The sequence below is a fragment of the Rhagoletis pomonella genome, unplaced genomic scaffold (genome assembly GCF_013731165.1).
Source record: "Rhagoletis pomonella isolate Grant_MI unplaced genomic scaffold, Rhpom_1.0 Rhpom_scaffold_00003, whole genome shotgun sequence".
NCBI lineage: Eukaryota > Metazoa > Arthropoda > Insecta > Diptera > Tephritidae > Rhagoletis > Rhagoletis pomonella.
In genome coordinates, this window is record NW_023458557.1 from 97,193,601 (window position 1) to 97,212,489 (window position 18,889).

General features: G+C 35.3%; 2 protein-coding genes across 2 annotated transcripts in view; one reads left to right on the forward strand and one right to left on the reverse strand.

Moving 5' to 3' along the window:
• Positions 1–18,889, forward strand: part of LOC118735905 — a gene marked incomplete at its 3' end in the record, with an annotated part of 539,363 nt that overhangs the window by 279,404 nt on the left and 241,070 nt on the right.
• The window catches only part of LOC118735907, a 97,667-nt gene that overhangs the window by 67,808 nt on the left and 10,970 nt on the right, over positions 1–18,889 (reverse strand). The window contains exons 2-4 of the mRNA XM_036465932.1: positions 11,667–11,965; positions 4,736–4,908; positions 2,363–2,425 (exon numbers count right to left, since the gene is read on the reverse strand). Of these exons, the coding sequence (XP_036321825.1) occupies positions 2,363–2,425; positions 4,736–4,908; positions 11,667–11,965 (535 nt within the window). The remainder of the gene's footprint in view (positions 1–2,362; positions 2,426–4,735; positions 4,909–11,666; positions 11,966–18,889) is intronic.

The following is an 18,889-nucleotide window of genomic DNA, read 5'->3' on the forward strand; positions in this document are numbered from 1 at the left end:
TGTGTGTGTGTGTGTGTGTGTGTGTGTGTGTGTGTGTGTGTGTGTGTTTGTGGCTTTCGGTCACAAATCACAGCAGCTACAGCAGCGGTATGTACGATAAAATGCTTCACAAAACAATTACTTGCATACGGACAATGAACGTGAGATACAAAATACTATATGCCAAAGGCAAGGCAAAGCAAAGCATGTATTTATGCAAGTGCATAAATGCGTGTTATCTTCTTAAGCTGCGGTTTCCTTACATATGTACATACATTTTCACTAGACGATGCAGATTGGCTGCACAACTCTGCGCATAAGTCAAATGGTGCAACAAATTTGCATCTGAAATCGCTTGGGCTTTCTTGTATCTAAATTGTTGAAGCTCACCTCTTGAAGAAGGCTCAGAAAAGCTAAAATGCGCGTGCATAAAGGTCGTCCATAAAATATAAGCATTTAATATTTATAATGGCCGGGTTGGTGGCGGAATAAACCCCGATAAAACTGAAGTAAATCTCTTCATAAGAAAACAGGCTTCCTCCGGCCTCCCCGCTAATAAAAAAAAAAAAAAATGCGGCGATTCCTTTGAAGGAGAATTTTAGATATCTAGGACTATTTTTAGAAAGGAATCTTACATGGAAATTAATACGATAGAGTAAAGATTTGGGAAGGCAATCTTTCTAATAGACAGGTGCCCGAATTTTGCTGGAGTATCACTTGTGCAGCCCTCCAACACAAAGGGAAGCGATGAGTAGTGTTTTTGTAGCCTCTTCTCTTTTTTGTGCCCAAACTTTGAGCTCGATTTTGAAAAGAGGTCGGACAATAGCATCTTTGAGCTCGCTTTACCTTGGTGGCTCGGTTGAATTTTCTATGACGCTTTACAAGGTTTTCACCTAAATTCTTCTGACCCTTCATATAACATATACATATTGCCGAAATCTCTATAATTTTTACAGTATTGTCGAACTCTGAAAATTTTGGCAGTTAAGTGTTAACCTGAACTTCTTGGATAGCTTACAGCTTTGGATTCCATCTGTGTCGACGGGAATAGTGCTTCGAGATCTCATCAATTTTTTTCTCGATTAGCGCATAGTGCGCACAAAGATATGCAATTTAGCACAAGCAGCTTGAACCATTTTCGCTTTTTTATTACCCGATTTAAACATGCCTTCACTTCTCGAATGGCGTCTACAATATTTTTTTTGGAGCTTCATTGCATGACCCGTCAAAGTCTTACATGCGCCTATTTGAGTGCTAGTAATCAACTGACAATGTCTGTAAGTAAAGTATTATTTTTCACAAAACTCTCACTCCACCCCACCCAAACTCTCTACCCTAACACGCGGACTACTGGGCTAGTGATTTTTATGTTTTGTTACTCCTCTTTTTCTACTTCTTCACCACTTACGAAACAAATATTTAATGTAAACATTTATTCCGAATGGATTTCAATTGACAATATTATCGCTGGACCATCAAGAATCAATAATTTTGCGATCATTACGACGCTACCAAAGAGGGAAATTGAAAACACATAAAAGGTTGCAAAAATACGCTGCACTCCACTTCTACAATAACGTCTTAAAATTGCTACTTTGTGTAGCAGTCAGTCGCAATTGCAGAACGCCTCTACCTCCTCCGAGTGTTGCAACGCCACAAGTGGGCAAGATACACAAGCGACAGGACAAAAAGCAAATGAAACGAAACGATGCCGCAATTTGTGTGCACGCCCCGTGGCCGACGGAGATAAGCTGAGGTGATTGGCACCAAACACAGAGTAGAAGAAATGGCTACACCAAGGATTTTTTTTTTATGTTAACTCCAAAGACTTCAGCGGCAACAGCAGGATACCTGTATTCGAATAACTCTAGTGAACTTCTAGGGGCACCAGAAGAGCGCACTTGCCTTTCCCTTACAACTTATGAAACCGACCAAAGGGATAGTCTTTGAGCTAAGTTTGAGCGGATGATGGGTAGGAGGAGGAATAGAGGCATGTGACATGACAGCGACATTTGTAGCTGCACATGACAAGCAGGACAGGCAGGACAAGCAGGACAGGCAGGACACTTATGGTGAACTAAACTAACTGGACAACAGCACATAATGCACACATGCTGGATTTACAAATATTCCACTGGCGTTAGAGTGTAGCTGCCTGCACACAGCAACTGTCAAGCGATTGCCTTTATGCGCCTGAGTGTATGCTGCATTTTCTGATCGCGTGTGTGTGCAAAATGATGATAATTGCAAACAAAGTAACACCGCAGCAGCAACGAAACGCACAAGTGCATTGCAATTTTGCTTATGCTCGTGCGGCCGTGTATGCAAGTATGCACAGAGTAAATTTATGTATGCTTTTACAGCCATGCGACATCTGACTTACCTGAAGTCATCCTTGTTGACAACATCAGTGAGGGCATCGTAAGTGACACTGCATGGTATGATGCTGAAAAGAAAGTTAAGCAAGACGAAAATGGGAATGTAAAAAAAAGTATGTAATTAAATTAAAAATGTGCACAAGCATGTGATGAAAGTGAAATTTAAAAGAACATTTTGAAAGTGAGTTTGCGAAATGTGTGAAAAGAGAAAATTGAGCACTTAAATATGCAAACTCTACTCAAATGTCAACGCAAAGCAATTTCATGCAGCTAGGTACTTTAGAAAGTTGCCTGTAATATTTTACAGTATTTTTTTAGGTATTTTTTCTCTTTCCCAGATAAAAAACGTTTACCTAGGCGACGTCAGATTAGCGGGATTATATTTATGCGTTTTCGAAAAATGTTGCCTTTGCAGTGCTTTTTACGCACAAATTCTAATGAGAGGGCAATGAAAAGGCAACATTTTTTGTAAAAAAAAGGAAATGCCATTAGTTAATTTATTTTCTTCTGATTTCTTCCTTTTCCTTGGAATTCAGGGCAATTTTATCATTCTTCCATGCAAATACAAAGGATCTTAGATCTATTAGGTTTTCTTCCTTTGTTCTTAAGACTCTAGAGGGAATATCTTATCTAACACCATTGACAGTAGGTCTGACATGTCCTTTCTCAGTGTCTAGAAATATTGTAACAACTTTTAGGGGACTGCAGCTGGATGATTCTCTGGTTGAGTTACGTCCGTGAGAACTCGGATTCAAGATATGACATGGGGCACACGTGAACTGTCTCTTACGAGAGACGAAATGGACAAGCGCCAAGGTAATCGATTATGCGGATGACATAGCCATCACGTACAAGGAAGGAAAGTGCCTGCAAACTGTGTGCGACTTGATGCGAAGGATAGATTCCACGCTTTGTGGGCTCTGCGGCAATGCGGGGCGGAACGAGAGCTGCGAATCTTTAGATTTACGAATAAAGCCAAATTCTTAGGCCTCAACTCGACATAAAACCGAGCTGGTCGAGAACATAGCCTAGCGTTATTGAAGGCGTATATGGCTCTATATTCGTGCAAGAGGGCCTTCGGTAAGAAATGCGGGTTGAGCCCGAGTATGGAGTGATACATCGTTGCTTAGACCGATTCTCCTTTATACTTTGGGCAAGGCCTAAATCTTAATCTAGTCAGCAAAGCATTGCGGATCTCAGCTATAATGGAGGCTATAAACGGACTTCATACTAACTCAAAAAGTAAAGAGGTGACAGCCAGGCAGCAATTAAAGCTGTAAGTTCCATCACAATCAATCCAAAAAATTTGCTGGACTGCCGCATAGTCTAAACCTCATTTGAGTACCCGGTCCTAGGGATAGGACTGCCTTATGGTAAAACACGCAGAACGGCAGGAGCAGTGGCAGCGACACCTACCAACCTACCTACATATCATTATTCCATTTCTTTTTTCTGCAAAAGTTAATTAGGAGAACTCGTATCTATCTCCTTACTTCGTCCTTCAACATGAACACTGAAGCACACAAAAAAACAACATTTAGATATTTCTTTTGCCGGCCAAGAATTGCTTTTGTAGAAGCCATCACCGAAATTTAGTTTCAGAAAACCCAAGAATTTAAATCTGATTCTAAACTCATAAGTCGAAAAGAATGGACAACTCCTTTTTTAATTGGGATTTAGTGGGAAAAGGAATGTATTTCTCTCAACTCAATCAAAGTATTTTCTTATCTATGATAACCATCTGAAAACTCTCTTCCTAAAAAAAAAAATTATTTCTTACCAACCCGTTCGAACACGCTTGACCTTCACCGCATATCAACGGTAAATACTTCTATTGAGATGACGCTTTAAGATATCGCCATGACAGCTGCTAACCAACTAAATGCGAAAGCAAAAAAGTAATCACACCCAACAGCTGCTAACTGACTACTTAACTGCAAAGTAATCGCCACTCCAGTCAGCTTGCGCACACCTTACACCCCTACAGTAGCCGCTTTTATGCCAACTAAAATCACCAGTTTATTTTCTTTTGCAGTTGAAATGCAATGCTAGTGGCGCATCAATGTCGCGCTGCGCCCTTTTTTTTTAAGAAAATATATTCGCCTTTTTTGTTTACCAACTTTTTTAAGAACTTGCAGTGTTAGTAGATATCTTGGCAGCCAAACCATCACCACCAGAAAAGACAGTTGGACTTAAAACTTTATCTTTGCGCGTACAGTACAACTCACATTTCACACTTTGCTGTTGCATTGTTAATTTTTCTGCCACCTACATACCTACATACATATACTTCCATACTATTTGCCTCACTTTCTTCCCCATCATAGTACATATTGCTTTGCCTGCTGTGTTTTAGTACATATTTTTTCATTACTCACCTTACACTGGAATTTAATTTCGTACCAATGCCCAGTTGAGTTAGACAGTGCAGCGTCGTTTCGCATGGCTCGCCCGATGGCAGCGGAAAGACAACTTGGTGAAAGTAGCCCTTTCGGCTTGTTGTCCAAGTGACATGCTCGATTTCCAGTTTGGTGAGTAGCTCCTCAAGCACCTAAAAACACATCAAAAAAGAATGTGAAGAGATGAGATGGCAATGGAAATTTGTGATAGAAGAAAAAGAACTGCTAGCTTTTAAATGCAAGCACTTTGCTCTGTGTTTTGTTGTTTTTTTCTTTCTTTGCAGAAAAATGTTCTATAGAATTTGAGCAGACACTGAGTAATTGCCCTATAATTTCAATTGCGATTGCATTATCTGAAAATTACAAGCACTAAATTGCATTCCGATTCGGAGTATTCGCATTCGCAATCGCATCAATTGCTTTTGCTGAAACAATTTTGCAATCAATCACTTTTGCTCAGACACTTACAACTTCAAACTGTTGCATATCGCTAGGCGCTTCCCCTGCATTTGGGTATTTACGCTACGTGCCGTTTGTAGTTGCTTGCCATATTACTAGGCGTTTATGTCTCACAAGATAAGTCTGGCAGTTCAAGTGTCTGCGTTGCCCATGCAAAACAAGAAAGTGCAGTTGCGAAAAAAATTTTAAATTAAACCCCAAAACGTACATATACATACATATGTATGTACCTATAGAAACATTCCAAATCTTTCTCATTATCATTTATCACTTGCGTTTATTTACCTGAATTGTTTTGTTTTGATTTCTCAGTATATTTATACATTTTTTCCCACTTAATCCATTTCCTTTACCCTGGGCGAAAATTTAAAATGCGTTACGTGTTGTTAGACCTGAAGGAAAGCAATATTTTAGCTAGCTAACCACGTATGCAGCTGTCACGTACTCAATGAAATGATATAAATTTCCGCTTTCGGATTTTTGTTCATATTTTTTTTTTTACTACATACTTGAGCATTCAGAACGCTCAGTTGTGCTTGGTTTGTCTTGAGCTTTTACAAAATTGCTATTTTGTGTGTAAATAAAATTTTATATAGAAGGCCCACAAGCCCAAGGTAGATGTAAAATCTTTCGAGAATCTCTATCCATTTTGAGAATATCCCTGAAAAAATTCTAATTATAAACAAAGAAAATCAGGAAAACTTGACTTTTGTCTTAATAAAGAAAACACAAATTTAAATTTTCCATAATATTTATGCATTATTTTTTATATGATTTAATTTGATCTTCTTTTCTTTAATGGTATTTCATTTATATTTATTTTACATAATTTAATTTTATTTTGTTTTATTTTTATTTCATTTAATTATATTTTAATGCGTTTTATTTCGTTATTTTTTTATAAATTTTTTTTTATTTTGTTTTACTTTATTTTATTTCGTTTTATTTTGATTTCCATAATTTATATGTTTTCCATTATTTATTTGATTTAACTTTTTTGTTTCTTTTATTTTGTTTTATTTAAACTTCTTTTTTTTATATCTCGTTATTTCATTTCATTTTGTTTTATTTTTATTTAATTTTATTACAATTGATTTAATTTTATTTTATTATGTTTCATTTTATTTTGTTTTAAATATTTTATATATTTTTCCATTATTTAATTTTTTACTTTATTTGATTTTGTCTTTTTTTTTGTTTAAATTTTTATTTATTTTAGTCTTTCATTTTATTTTAATTTACTGTAATTTACTTCACTTTGCTTTACTTTACTTCATTTAATTTAATTTAATATAATTCAATTTAATTTAATTTAATTTAATCTAATTTACTTTAATTTAATTTTATTTTATTTATTGCATAAATTTTATTTTATTTATTTTAATTTGTTTTATTTAATTCAATTATATTTTATTTATTATTGCATTAAAATGTATCTTTTTTCATTAGGCACTCTGCCTTCACCATAATTCCATGCAGGCGACTCTTTTATATACATACATACGTGCATATTTCGATTTCAAAGTGCGCGTATTGAGAGCACGCGGAGCATTGAGCAATTTGACAACCAATGGACACGCAATTTCGACTGCAGGTAAAGCAAAGCAAAGCAACCGGTCGTGTCAGTCGCTGCAGATTCGTGAAAATGTGAATAATTTAATTAAAATCGTGCAAGTTCTATTTGTAATTAATATTTGAAAAGTGAGTAAAATTAAAGAAAAACCATATAACAAGTGGAATTAATATTTGTTTGAATTCTAATACATATGTAGGTACCTCCGTAGTGAAAAGTGTGAAGTAGAGTGAAAACTAGAAGGTGCGCGCCAAAAATTTAAGAAAACTGCGGCGTCATTGAGAAAGTGAAGAAGTGTGGATTAAATGTATCAGTTTATGTAATAATCATAGTTTGCAATTACTTATTAGAGAGTGCGCGTTAATATTTGAGTTATAATAAATAAATGATTACAAAAGAATAATTAGTGGAGGTGGAAAAAGGTCGCCGAAAAGCAAAGCCAAGCACTAATATGAAATGCCAGCAACGTTGTGTGAAGGTCACAACAACGTAGAGCACCCGAAAATGGGAATGCTGTAGATGTTAAACGCGTAATAAATATGTGAAAATTGATTAAAATGAATGAGACATAAACAAATAAATTAATAGCAATTTATTAACCGACTTCCAAAAAAGGAGTAGGTTATCAGTTCGTCGGAATATATATATTTTTTTTTTTTTTTTTTATGTATGTTACCGCATAACCGATTTCGATAATTCTTTTTGCATCGGAAAGGTAGTGTCTCAGAGGTGGTCCCATACTAATCTCGTTAAGATCCGATCAGCGGATCATGAGATATATATATATATATTTTTTTATATGGGAGTTGAAGTCGGTTTTTTTTTTGCTAAAAATTACTAGTAAATTTAAATATGGACTGATGTGAGTGATGGTTAAAATTAAAGTGTGAGAAAAAATAAAAGTTAGTGCGTTTATTATGTAGAGATAAAGTTAGAGAAACACTAAATTAAATTAGTGATTGGAAGTATGTATACATAAATATCGCACACCTTGATCTAAGGCAGGGATCGCACAGAGCAGTTTGCGCTACGGTCTTGTAAAAGCAAAGCGCTTGGAGTACGTATGTATGTAAGTATTAAGAATTTGATTAGAACGTAATTTTATGTTTTTTGTATTTTATAAAAAACCTAAAAATCATAACCGTAATTCATTTGTATAGCATCTTTCAAGAGCAGTTTTATAAGTCGTGCGAAGCTTTCTTCGCTTTTTCATACATTTTTTGTAGGTTTGCTAACGGCCCGTCTCCACAGGCAAAAGTTTTTGCCTACCAACTGTCATTTTTATTGCCTGATAAAAATTTTATCAGCGGCAATATTTGTGCGTGGGCATTTTTTATCTTGATAAAAGCATTTATAAGATGGCAATTTTAGCCGGATTTCATCAATTAAAAAGTTAAAAAAATATGCTATTTCACACCCAAGCAAATAATAACACATATTTTAATAGAAAACAGTTCAATTTTTGCTTTTATATTGAAATATCGATAATGTTGTCTCCACGAAGCTATCGCGCAAATGAAAATGTAGCTGTCAAAGTACCAAATTGCTGGCAATATTTATCAAGATAAAAGCTCTGATAATTATTGCTTGCCAAGAGCAATATGCGGTCTCCATGGACAAAGTTTTGCCTGATAACATTATCAAGATAAAAACTTTTGCCTGTGGAGACAGCAAGTTAGGATAAAGGTGCTTCCTTCCCGTTATTTAAAACAAGTCACGACGAAAACATAAACCGCGGCAGAAGCTTTTTTAAGCTTTGCATAGAATTTGTATGAGCCTGCTCGCTATTTAACTCCTTGGTGTAGAGAAGAGACGTAAAGGTGGCATCGATCGCGAACCCTTTACCTGCCCTATGTCGCCCACCATTCTATGGCTCTTTTTGTTTGTTCTCTCGCCATAACATATTATGACTTCAGACAGAGTTGCACTTCTTCATTCAGTTTAAAGGGACACTCAAACAAATGCGGTATTGGAAGTGCGATACAAGGCGGTACATAACTATAATATAGAGCGTCTGTTTTAGTGTCCCTTAAGTCGTGAAAATATTTAGGGGATTCAAAAGGTATCATAGCTGTAATTTTGTAATAAAGTCATACCTTTTAAAATGGTTTAATTTATTTTGTGGTTGCTGTGAGCAGGGTTGCCTGATTTTGATTCAGTCAAATCACAAATCCATAAATCAAATTTATTTCTGAATTGAAAGGTGCATCAAATCCTAAACAAATTTTATTTGTGATTTGATTGGTCAACCAAATAAAAGATATGTTTTACTTGTGATTTGAATCGCCCTCCAAATCAGAAATCAAATTTATTTGTGATTTGATTTTTACAGCGAATGATTTGATTTGTGATTTTTCAACTAAATAATACTCTTTTATGCAACGCAACTACTTCGGGATTTTGGGACTAACTCGGAATATTTGGGATTATTTCGATATTTTCGGGGTTCTCGGGAATATATCGAGATTTTATTTTATTTTATATCGAGAGTATTTCGAAATTATCGAGACTTCTTCCGGATTTTTAAGGTTTTGGGGATAATTCCGTATTTTTGGGATTATTTCGGATTTTTCGAGACTACTTAAGAATTTTCGGGGGTTCTCAGGATTGTTGGACTATTTCACGATTTTCGTAAATTCTTCGAGATTTTTTGCACTGCATATTTCGGGTTTTTCATGATAACTTCGGCATTCTCGGGGTTCTCGGACCCATATCGATATCTGCGGGACTACTTCGGTATTTTTGGGACTAATTCGGATCTTTTGGTACCATTTCAGGTTTTTCGAAACTACTTCGATATTTTCGGTGTTCTCGGGGCTATTTTGGGACTATTTCGGGTTTTTCGTAACTACTTCGAGATTTTCGGTGTTCTCGGGAATATATCGGGATTTTTCGGACTATTATGGTATTTAAGAACTATTTCAAAATTTTCGGGACTGTTCTGGGTTTTTCGAGACTACTTGGAGATTTTCGGGTTTATCGAGACTATATAGGGATCTTCGGGCCTGTTTCGGGATTTTTTGGGCTATTTCTGAATTTTTGGGACTATATCGGGATTTCTGGGACTATTTTGGTATTTTTGGGACATTTTCGGTGTTCTCGCGTATATATCAGGATCTTCGGTATTACTTGAGGATTTTCGGATTAATTCGGAGTTTCTGGAACTCTTTCGGGGCTTTCGAGACTCCTTCGGGGTTTTCGGATCTTGAAGATTTTCTCGGGATTCTAGAGTATTTCGGGTTTTTCGAAGGTGCTTCGAGATTTTTGGGGTTCTCGGTACTATATCGGGATCTGCGGGACAATTTCGGGTTTTTCGACAGTACTTCGAGACTATCAGGATTTTTGGGACTATTTCTGAATTTTTGTGACAACTTCGTGATTTTCAGGATTTCCGGGAATATATCGGGTTTTTAGGAACTATTTCGAGATTGCTGGACTACTTCGAGATTTCTTTGGGATTTTCACGGCTATTCCGTGTTTTTCGAGACTACGTGGATATTTTCGGGGTTCTCGGGACTATATTGGGATCTTTGGGACTACTTCGGTAATTTTGGGGCCAATTAGGAATTTTTAGGACTGCCTCGGGTTTTTCGAGATTACTTCCGAGATTTTCGGAGTTCTCGTGAGTATATCGGGACCTTCGGGACTACTCGGGATTTTGGGGCAATTTTGGGAATTTCCCAGAAGAGAATCCCAGAAATCTCTTAGTAATCTCGAAAAACCTGAAATAGTCCTAAAAATCCCGAAGAAGTCTCAAAAGTCCCCAGGTAGATACAAAAGCCTTGAAATGGTCTCGAAAACCCCGAATAATCCTAAAATTCCAAAATGATCTCAAAAATCTCGAAGTAATCCCGAAGATGCCGATATGGTCTAAAAATTCCCGATTTTGAAATAGTCTCGAAAAATCCGGAATAGTCCCGAATAAGTTCAAAAATTCCAAGATAGTCCCAAAAATCCCGATATATTCCCGAGAGCCCCGAAAATCTCGAAGTAGTTTTGAAATACCCGAATTAGTCCCAAAAATTCGGAATTGGTCCCAAAAATCCCTAAGGTTTTAAAATAGCCCCGAGAACCCTGAAAATCTCAAAGTGGTCTCGAAAAACCCAAAATGGTACCAAAAAATCCGAATTGGTAACAAAAATTTTGCAGTAGTTCCGCAGATCCCATATGGGCCCAAGAATATCGAAGTTGTCTTGAAAAGCCTGAAATTGTCCAGAAAATCCCGAAGAATTCTCGAAAAACCCCTAAAATCCTAAAAATCCTGAAGAAGTCTCGAAAATTTCGAAATAGTCCCAAATATTCCGAAAAAGTCCCAAAAATCCCGTAGTAGTTGCTTTGCATAGAGTTTTTTTTGTTGAAAAATAAATTTTAAAGGCAAACTTTCAAACAACTTAGATAGTATAAAATCAATATAAATCCTTCTTATCGCTCATATTACTTCACCATACGGTGATATCCTGCCGCCAGCTGCCCGGTGGTATATTTACGTTAAATATTTCGAGCTCGCATCGCCTGACCGGATAGCAATACCCTGACATTCTAGGATGGTATCCCTGCGGTCGATGATTGCTTCGATAAGACGATACTGCACCCCATGCCTGCTTTCCTCTTAAAACACAACATTCAAAATACATACAAATTTTTTTATTCTCCATTGTTCTATCAGGCTGGTAAAAGGTCTAATCTTATCAGTTTCATTTATTTAGCTTTAACTCGTTTAAAGTGTTTAAATTCTTCTTCATCTGGAAAATTGCTAAATCACCTACACTCGTACATCGCTTTTCAAGATCACTTCATTTGGCCAATTCACTTCATTTGGCCCAAAACACATGGGGTTCTTAAAATCACGTCAATCAAAAAATTAAATCGCAATCTCACCTTTTCCAATGGCACTATTGCGCTTTGATCCTCCACAATCTTGGGCGATGCAGGTGCACGTTTTCCACCCGCTCCCACTCCTATACCCTGTCCACGACCTGCGCCAACACCACGTCCCATGCCGCGTCTATATTTCGGTGCATGCTTATCACGTAATTCGACTTCGAGGCGCAGTATACCATTGTTGTTTTCCGGAAGATTGATATTGAGATTCGATGGTGGGGTGGGAGCTGGCGGCAAAGGTGCACGGTGAGTTGGCACTGCTGGTGGTACTTCATGATTGCCAGCAGGCGAGAAACCTGTGGAGAAAAATTAAACAAAAGAGAAGGGAGATTACATGTAGTGAAAGAACTGATGAGCGAGATTGCATTGGAATGCGCTTTTTGAAGTGAAACTTCTTAGGCGGCGGTATCGCAAAAATGGAGAGTGAAATTTTTAAAACTGAAAACGTTACATGAGTGAGAAGGAAGATATAGGTAGTATAGGGAAGGGGAAAAAAGAAATAAAGCGACGAATGACGGGTACGAGTACCTACATATGTATGTATATATGTATGTTTGAATGCACGTATGTATGTATACATACATATATATTAATGTATGAACGAACACATTGCGCATTTCAGCTCTGCCGCTACCATGCAATATACATATGTATAAATGATGCAAGTGTGCTTCGCGTAACTACATCCATTCGTACATATATACATATGTTTGTATGGATATATTTATGGTGAAGCAAGCGGGCTTCGTTGATGTACTGATGGGCATATATGTACATATATGGACTTATGGACAGCAATGTTTTCATATATGTACATATGTTTGAATGGTTGTATATATATTTGTACATATGTACATATGTTTGCGTATGTACATGTGTTTGCGTACATATATATATGCACATATGTAGTACAAACGAAAACAAATCTAATAAGCTGCTCGTTGATATAAATGCGCAAAATTGCAATGTTTGTGGGCAAAACGTCAAATTTGAATGCGGATTGATTTGAACCAACGTTTTCGGCTTGCATTATGTCAAAAGGATGCGTTTGTTGTAATTCATTTTGTCATTTACTACCATTATGCGTAGGCCAATTCATGAAATCATTTCATACGTTTGTGTAGAAACTGAATGAGTGCACACCATTTCATGATTACAATTAACGCGGACTTGAGTTTATGCACTTAGTTTTTACTAAGATCGATGAAATGATTTCGTGAATTGGACTACGCATACATGTGATACTTATGCTTTTAATTTATAAGGTAATTTTATGTTTTTATACTCTTGCTAAATATCACATGCATATATGAATTCGTGATAAGAATATATGAATTCGCATTGGAAGATAGAAAGCGAGTAAGAATAAATGCCGAACAAAGGAATTTGTCCTCTTTTAACTTAATTAAATGCATTTTGCAAACAAAAGTGCGTTCGTTACTTAGTGCCTCGGTAATGGCGAATTCGTAAGGATCAATTGATTGCATTATAAACATTTTCATTTATTTGTTAAACATGCAGTTACTTCCATTACAACCCGGTCCTATGGATGCTAGAAGCGCGAATTCATAAAAGGTGGTGTTACCGGAAAAAGGAATAAATAAATTATATGTATATCAGAAAATTAATAAGATGAAATGAAATTATTGTTTGATTTCTAACCAAACCTATGTATGTAACTCAATCGCCTAATGGTTTGCCGAGCCGTAAACATATGTTTACACATCTAATTTCACCCTTTTTTAAGAAAAAAAAAAAATCAGTTTAATGCCAAAGTCGGATATTTATGTTGTATTGTAACTACCGCATTTGCAGCGAGTTAATAATTTTAATAGTACGGCAGGATGCATTGTTAACGCGTAGATAATAAAAATGTGTCAGCCAAAATTGTAGCATTGTCTAAATTGCACATATTGTTATGCAGTTAGGTAATTCGATTATAATAATCGCCCATAACCATGCAACGTGCAGATTTGATTTAATGGTAATTGCGTAAAATAAGCCCGACATTGTAAAATACCTACAAAAAATGAGCATTTCGAATGTGTTGCCTATTTTTGCATATTGTGCGCCGCTAAATATGCAACACAATTCATATTTTAATGCATTTTTTGCATTTTAAGTAGCACTAAACTCAACATATTTTTATGAAAGAGAATTTATTTAGCACAACTAAGTAGTTGTAAATGGCAAATTACTGAACTTTTTTTGACTCGAACAGCTTTGCAACTAAATTGGCTGTTATAAAAATTCTAGTTACTTTTCAATTCACTCAAATTAAAATATTCACTCTGCAATATATTTTGGATTGATGAAACTCTTACTACCACCGCCTAGTCATAACAATTACGTGAAGTTTATTATTTCATAGTTTTAGACCATTAATGTGTTGAAAAAAGATTTGCGAATTTGCTATGCGAGGAACCTTTCCCCTGTCGACCGAGAGTATGCTACAAGTTATGATATTGAGAAATTTAATATACGATAAGGCCATTTAACTTTCGGATCACCGATAACTTCTTTTATCAATGCGGTGATTATGACTAACGATATCTCGGAATCGTGTTGAAGAATATTTTAACAGATTCCAGACATTCCAATTTATAGAGGTCACGAAGGCTACTGCGGTTAGCTGGAACCGGTTTAAAATGTCTAGGATACTTGTCGGTCATCGTAAGCTTAAATAAAAATAGAATGCAGTTGAAGTATATGTATTTTTGTGTTAACTCCCTTTTTAGAAGATCGATGTCGATATATCTATTATCATTGGAAGAGAAGCTACCAGCAGCGGCTGATGAAACTTAAAAATTGTTTTTCAAATTAGATCATCAAAGTCTTTTATTCAAATTTGTAATGTTAAACTTAAACTCTCAGCCATGCAAACTAAAACTTTAATAACTAAAAATATTTACCTAACTTATTCTTACATCGGACATACATACATAAATATGTACATACCTACAAAATCGTATCGCAACAAAAACATACCGTGCCACACAAAGTTAATATTCATTCTAGCTATTTGAGGCTTATAAATTTCCAAGTGTATAGCCAAAAGCTATAACTAATGTCATACAAGCGTGTCTACATACAAATATTTACATAAGTACATAGCCACTTACACTTTTCGTATCGTGACAGTATGAAGCTCATAAACTGAAATCTCATTAAACATTATACCGTTTCATTAGTATACATGCCTATACATACATATACGTATGTATGTATTTACTTGTGCACACTGTATCATTAGGAACATTTATTAAGCTGAATGTAAATGTATTATGCGATAACTATTTTACGTTGCCTATTGAATAGAATTGCAATATCTAGTTAATAGCTGCTGGTAATAGCCATGCTGTAAATATCTATTAGCCATGCAAGCTGAATACCTCTGCACCTACATATACATATATGTATACGTCTTAATGTGAGCCATTTACAAACACATTTACACACTCATAAATTGTAATGCATTCTACAAGCGCGCTTTAGTCGATTAAGATTATTGTATCTATATAGTTAGACGACGATTGCGTAGGATTGCTTGCAATGAATCCAATGAAAAGCTTAAAGATTTGGAGCTGAATTTCGTATGTTAAAGTAACTGATTAATTAAGACAGTTTAATGTTTGCTGAATGTGTGTTAATTAATGGTTTATAGCAATTATTGTACCTACTTACAAATATTTTTTTCTCCTAATAGCTTTGAGTTTGGTTAGAGTACCATAAGCCAGATTTTTTTTAAAGTTATTTCGTTCGCTTGCAATGCAGGTTTGCATTTCTCAACTGATTTATATAAATCTACTAGATACAACCTTCAAAAGGGCTTAAAAGTATTAGTCAAAAGTCTTCTCTGGGGCTTATGTATTTACTTATCATTTTATTGGCTTTTCTCCGCAAGCAGTTGTAAGTGTTAGTTTATTAAATCCTCGGACATTGTTGTTTTGTTACTTGTTACATATCTCTCCTGTTGTTGTTCTAGCAGCATAAAAGTACCCCAACGAGTTTTTGGGGGGTGCGTTGCTGGAGTGACAGTCCTTGGCCAAATATAAATCTGGGTCGTTCCGGTTACGTAGACCCGAGTGTCGTGGGAACGATATCTCTCCCATCGCCAGTCGCCGATCTTTCTATCAACTTAATTGAGTGGTTCATTAGTTTTATTTATTATTTTACGTATTGTTGTAAGATCTTTTTCAATGCTCCTTCGATTTATACTCTTTTTCTCTCTGTATTTCTACTTTTCACTTGCCCTGCGCTCTTTTAATTTGAATAACAAACGATAACTTAGGAAAGTGGAGATTATGAGTGAAAATTCTTAATACTTATTTGAAGTAGATTAAAAATTATTGTGGGTATTCATGGAAACTTACTTAATTTTGTATGGAAAATCGGTGTATTTACGAGGTTACGAAATTTACGCGTTTAGATGAATTGCCCTATTGGGTGAGTTCCATCGAGTTTTTAAAAACGTAGTACTTTGTACTTCGAAAAAATTTTCAAAAAATTTACATAAATAAAAACAAGAGAATTTTAAATTGCTCCCAACATTTACATACATTGCAGCACACATTGCATATATGTATGTGCACAAGACACACGTTACTTCTAATTTCTGTCAATCATGGTGATATTGCTTTCTACTCTTTAGCCAACATAGCTTTTAGAAATCATGTCAACTCTACAGAATGTTGACTTTAAGCAAATTATAGCCCTTAACTGCCAAACAAAACAAAGCAAAATGAGCAAAGCGTGAAAAGCAAAGAAATTGACAAGTCAACCGTTTTGAAAGTAGCCACTATTGCCAAAAGTGCTTGGGATTCAAAAGTCAGCAATTGTGCCAAAAGTCAAACTGGCTCAAAAAGGCTGCCGGCAGCTAAACCAGAAACTAACACATAGATATGATGTAGTACATTAGACTGCATCACCAAAAAAGATTCGGGTTTTCCGCCGGGATTACAAAATTTATTATATTTGAAGACTTCCACAAAAATATTTCGGAAAATTATCAAGTTTTACATGAGCGGGGCCTTTCTCTTTCATACTTTGAAAAAAAATATATATATAAAAAGGGTGCCAAAATGTCTTTCCAATGATACCTTATAAATATAAATCGGTATAGTTACTCAAGTTTTTCTTAAACCAATCTTCGATAAAAGTTAAAAAAAGCATCAAAAATCTCATTACTATGATTCCGTTGAAAAATTTTATTTTTTTTATATATGTGAAAATTTTTTAAGCTTAAGCTGATTTGTCATCTGAGGTGAGTTTTTTCAAAAAAAAAACTTAAAAAAAAAAACAATTTTTATTCATAAAAAACCCATGTAAATCTTAATATTTTTCCAAAATATTTTGGTGCACAATTTAAAATATGACATACCAGTTTGGACTCACCTGTTTCGCTGAGTGTTTGAAATTTCAGCATATTAATTTAAGTGTAAATTATTTAAATTAAACTAAACTTTGTGTATAAACTCTGAAAAAGACTGTCAAATTTTTTTTCACTATATTTTAAATTCAAACCTTCTTAAACCTTTTAAAGTCTGACACCCATATTGTGATATTGTATTGTGTACATATTTTAATAAATTCCCTATTATCAAGTCGAATTTCATTTTACAAACCGGTGGCAACCCTCCTTGATGTAGTTAAAAAATAAAACCTTTTCAGAACTATTTCGATTGATACCCATATTGTAATATGTAATTCATTTAACCTTTTAAATAGTTTGGTGGTAACCCTCTCGAAACACCTCAACAAAATTCTGAATGTTCGTGCTAATGATTTATTAAAACTTTTTCTTTTGACAATTTTCCCTGTGTCTAATTTAATTCAAATCCGCTAGTAAGGATCTTATAATTCCAGTGGAAAACCAGTACCGATTATTTTTTTGTGTGGGGAATGCTGCAGTCTAATGTACATTCAGATGTATGTATGCATGTGTGTGGCTGTGTTTTGTGCGCTTACATGCATACATACCCTGGGGGAAAATTTATAGGGTCGACTTGAAAAGAATGAATACAAATTCGACTACCTAGTGCTGGGCCTTAACCGGTAAGGGTGCCTATGCCAATAACTCCTTTCATATCGACACTTTTAACTTTTCTTTTGGCTACTTTTATTGTCTAAAATATAAACGAAAAACAGATTAAGATCGTGTAAAGCTTCATATTTAGGATGAAGATAATAAAAACGCCAGAAGACAATCTCTTTTACTTCTGAATAATTTTCCGTTCTTTCTTTTCTCATATCAATTTCAGCATTAAAACAAATTTTGAAGTATTTAAGTTTTAAAATAATTCAACTTAATAACACTAGCGAACTTTTTCCTACTAGTCGTCTACTGCCTTATCTTCACCTATTGCGATTTCAATGTTGTGCAAAGGCTAAGTATAATCTAACATAGATAATCTTTCTACTCATGTTATCCTAAAGTTATTACATACTTGTGTGCGTGCATATGTGTGTTTGTATGTAGTGCATTCATGTTGCCAATATTTGACTTTACTGAACCATTTGCAAGCGCTCGTTACATTGTTGCCAATCTTCAATGTTGGGCTGTCGGTAGTAACAGTTTCACTATATCTAAATTTCCTGGCAGCATGCCTTTTTCAAGTTGATTGGGAGAAAAATAAGGGAGAGATATTTGTTAAAATATGTCCACACAAGGGTTGATGGTTTATGGAACTGAAGAGCCTAGTAAATGACTGGTTCTATATTGCTTATTTGTTGACAGTGTTCATGATAGGAGAAAATGAGTGCGCAAGCAAAAAACTTTGTGGCCTTCTCATGTACCTCGTATAAGCATAAGATACAACATGATTTCGGGTGAAGAAGGAAATTTTTCCCTTAAGTGCTTTAGAACTCTCGTCTTAATGTAAACTTTTTTAGCTATCTTAACAACACACACACCACATTAAGTGAATCCATTTATCGAACGACTGGGTGTATAAAAATAATATACTAACGATCCAATTCCCACGCAATAGCAGAACTCGTCGAACTGACTATTGCCATAGCTGTGGTGCCAAAAAATATGCCACAAAAACTTTATTGTAGCAAGGCACATTACTAAATTTTTATCGCATTTTTTTATGAGCTTTTATGCTAGTTTGTGCAGAATAATTTTAGGCGAAGAGGTTATGATAGTTGTCATTTTGGTCAGATTTTTCACCACATGAGAATAAGGCAGTAAGTGAAAAAAGAATGTGTGCAATATT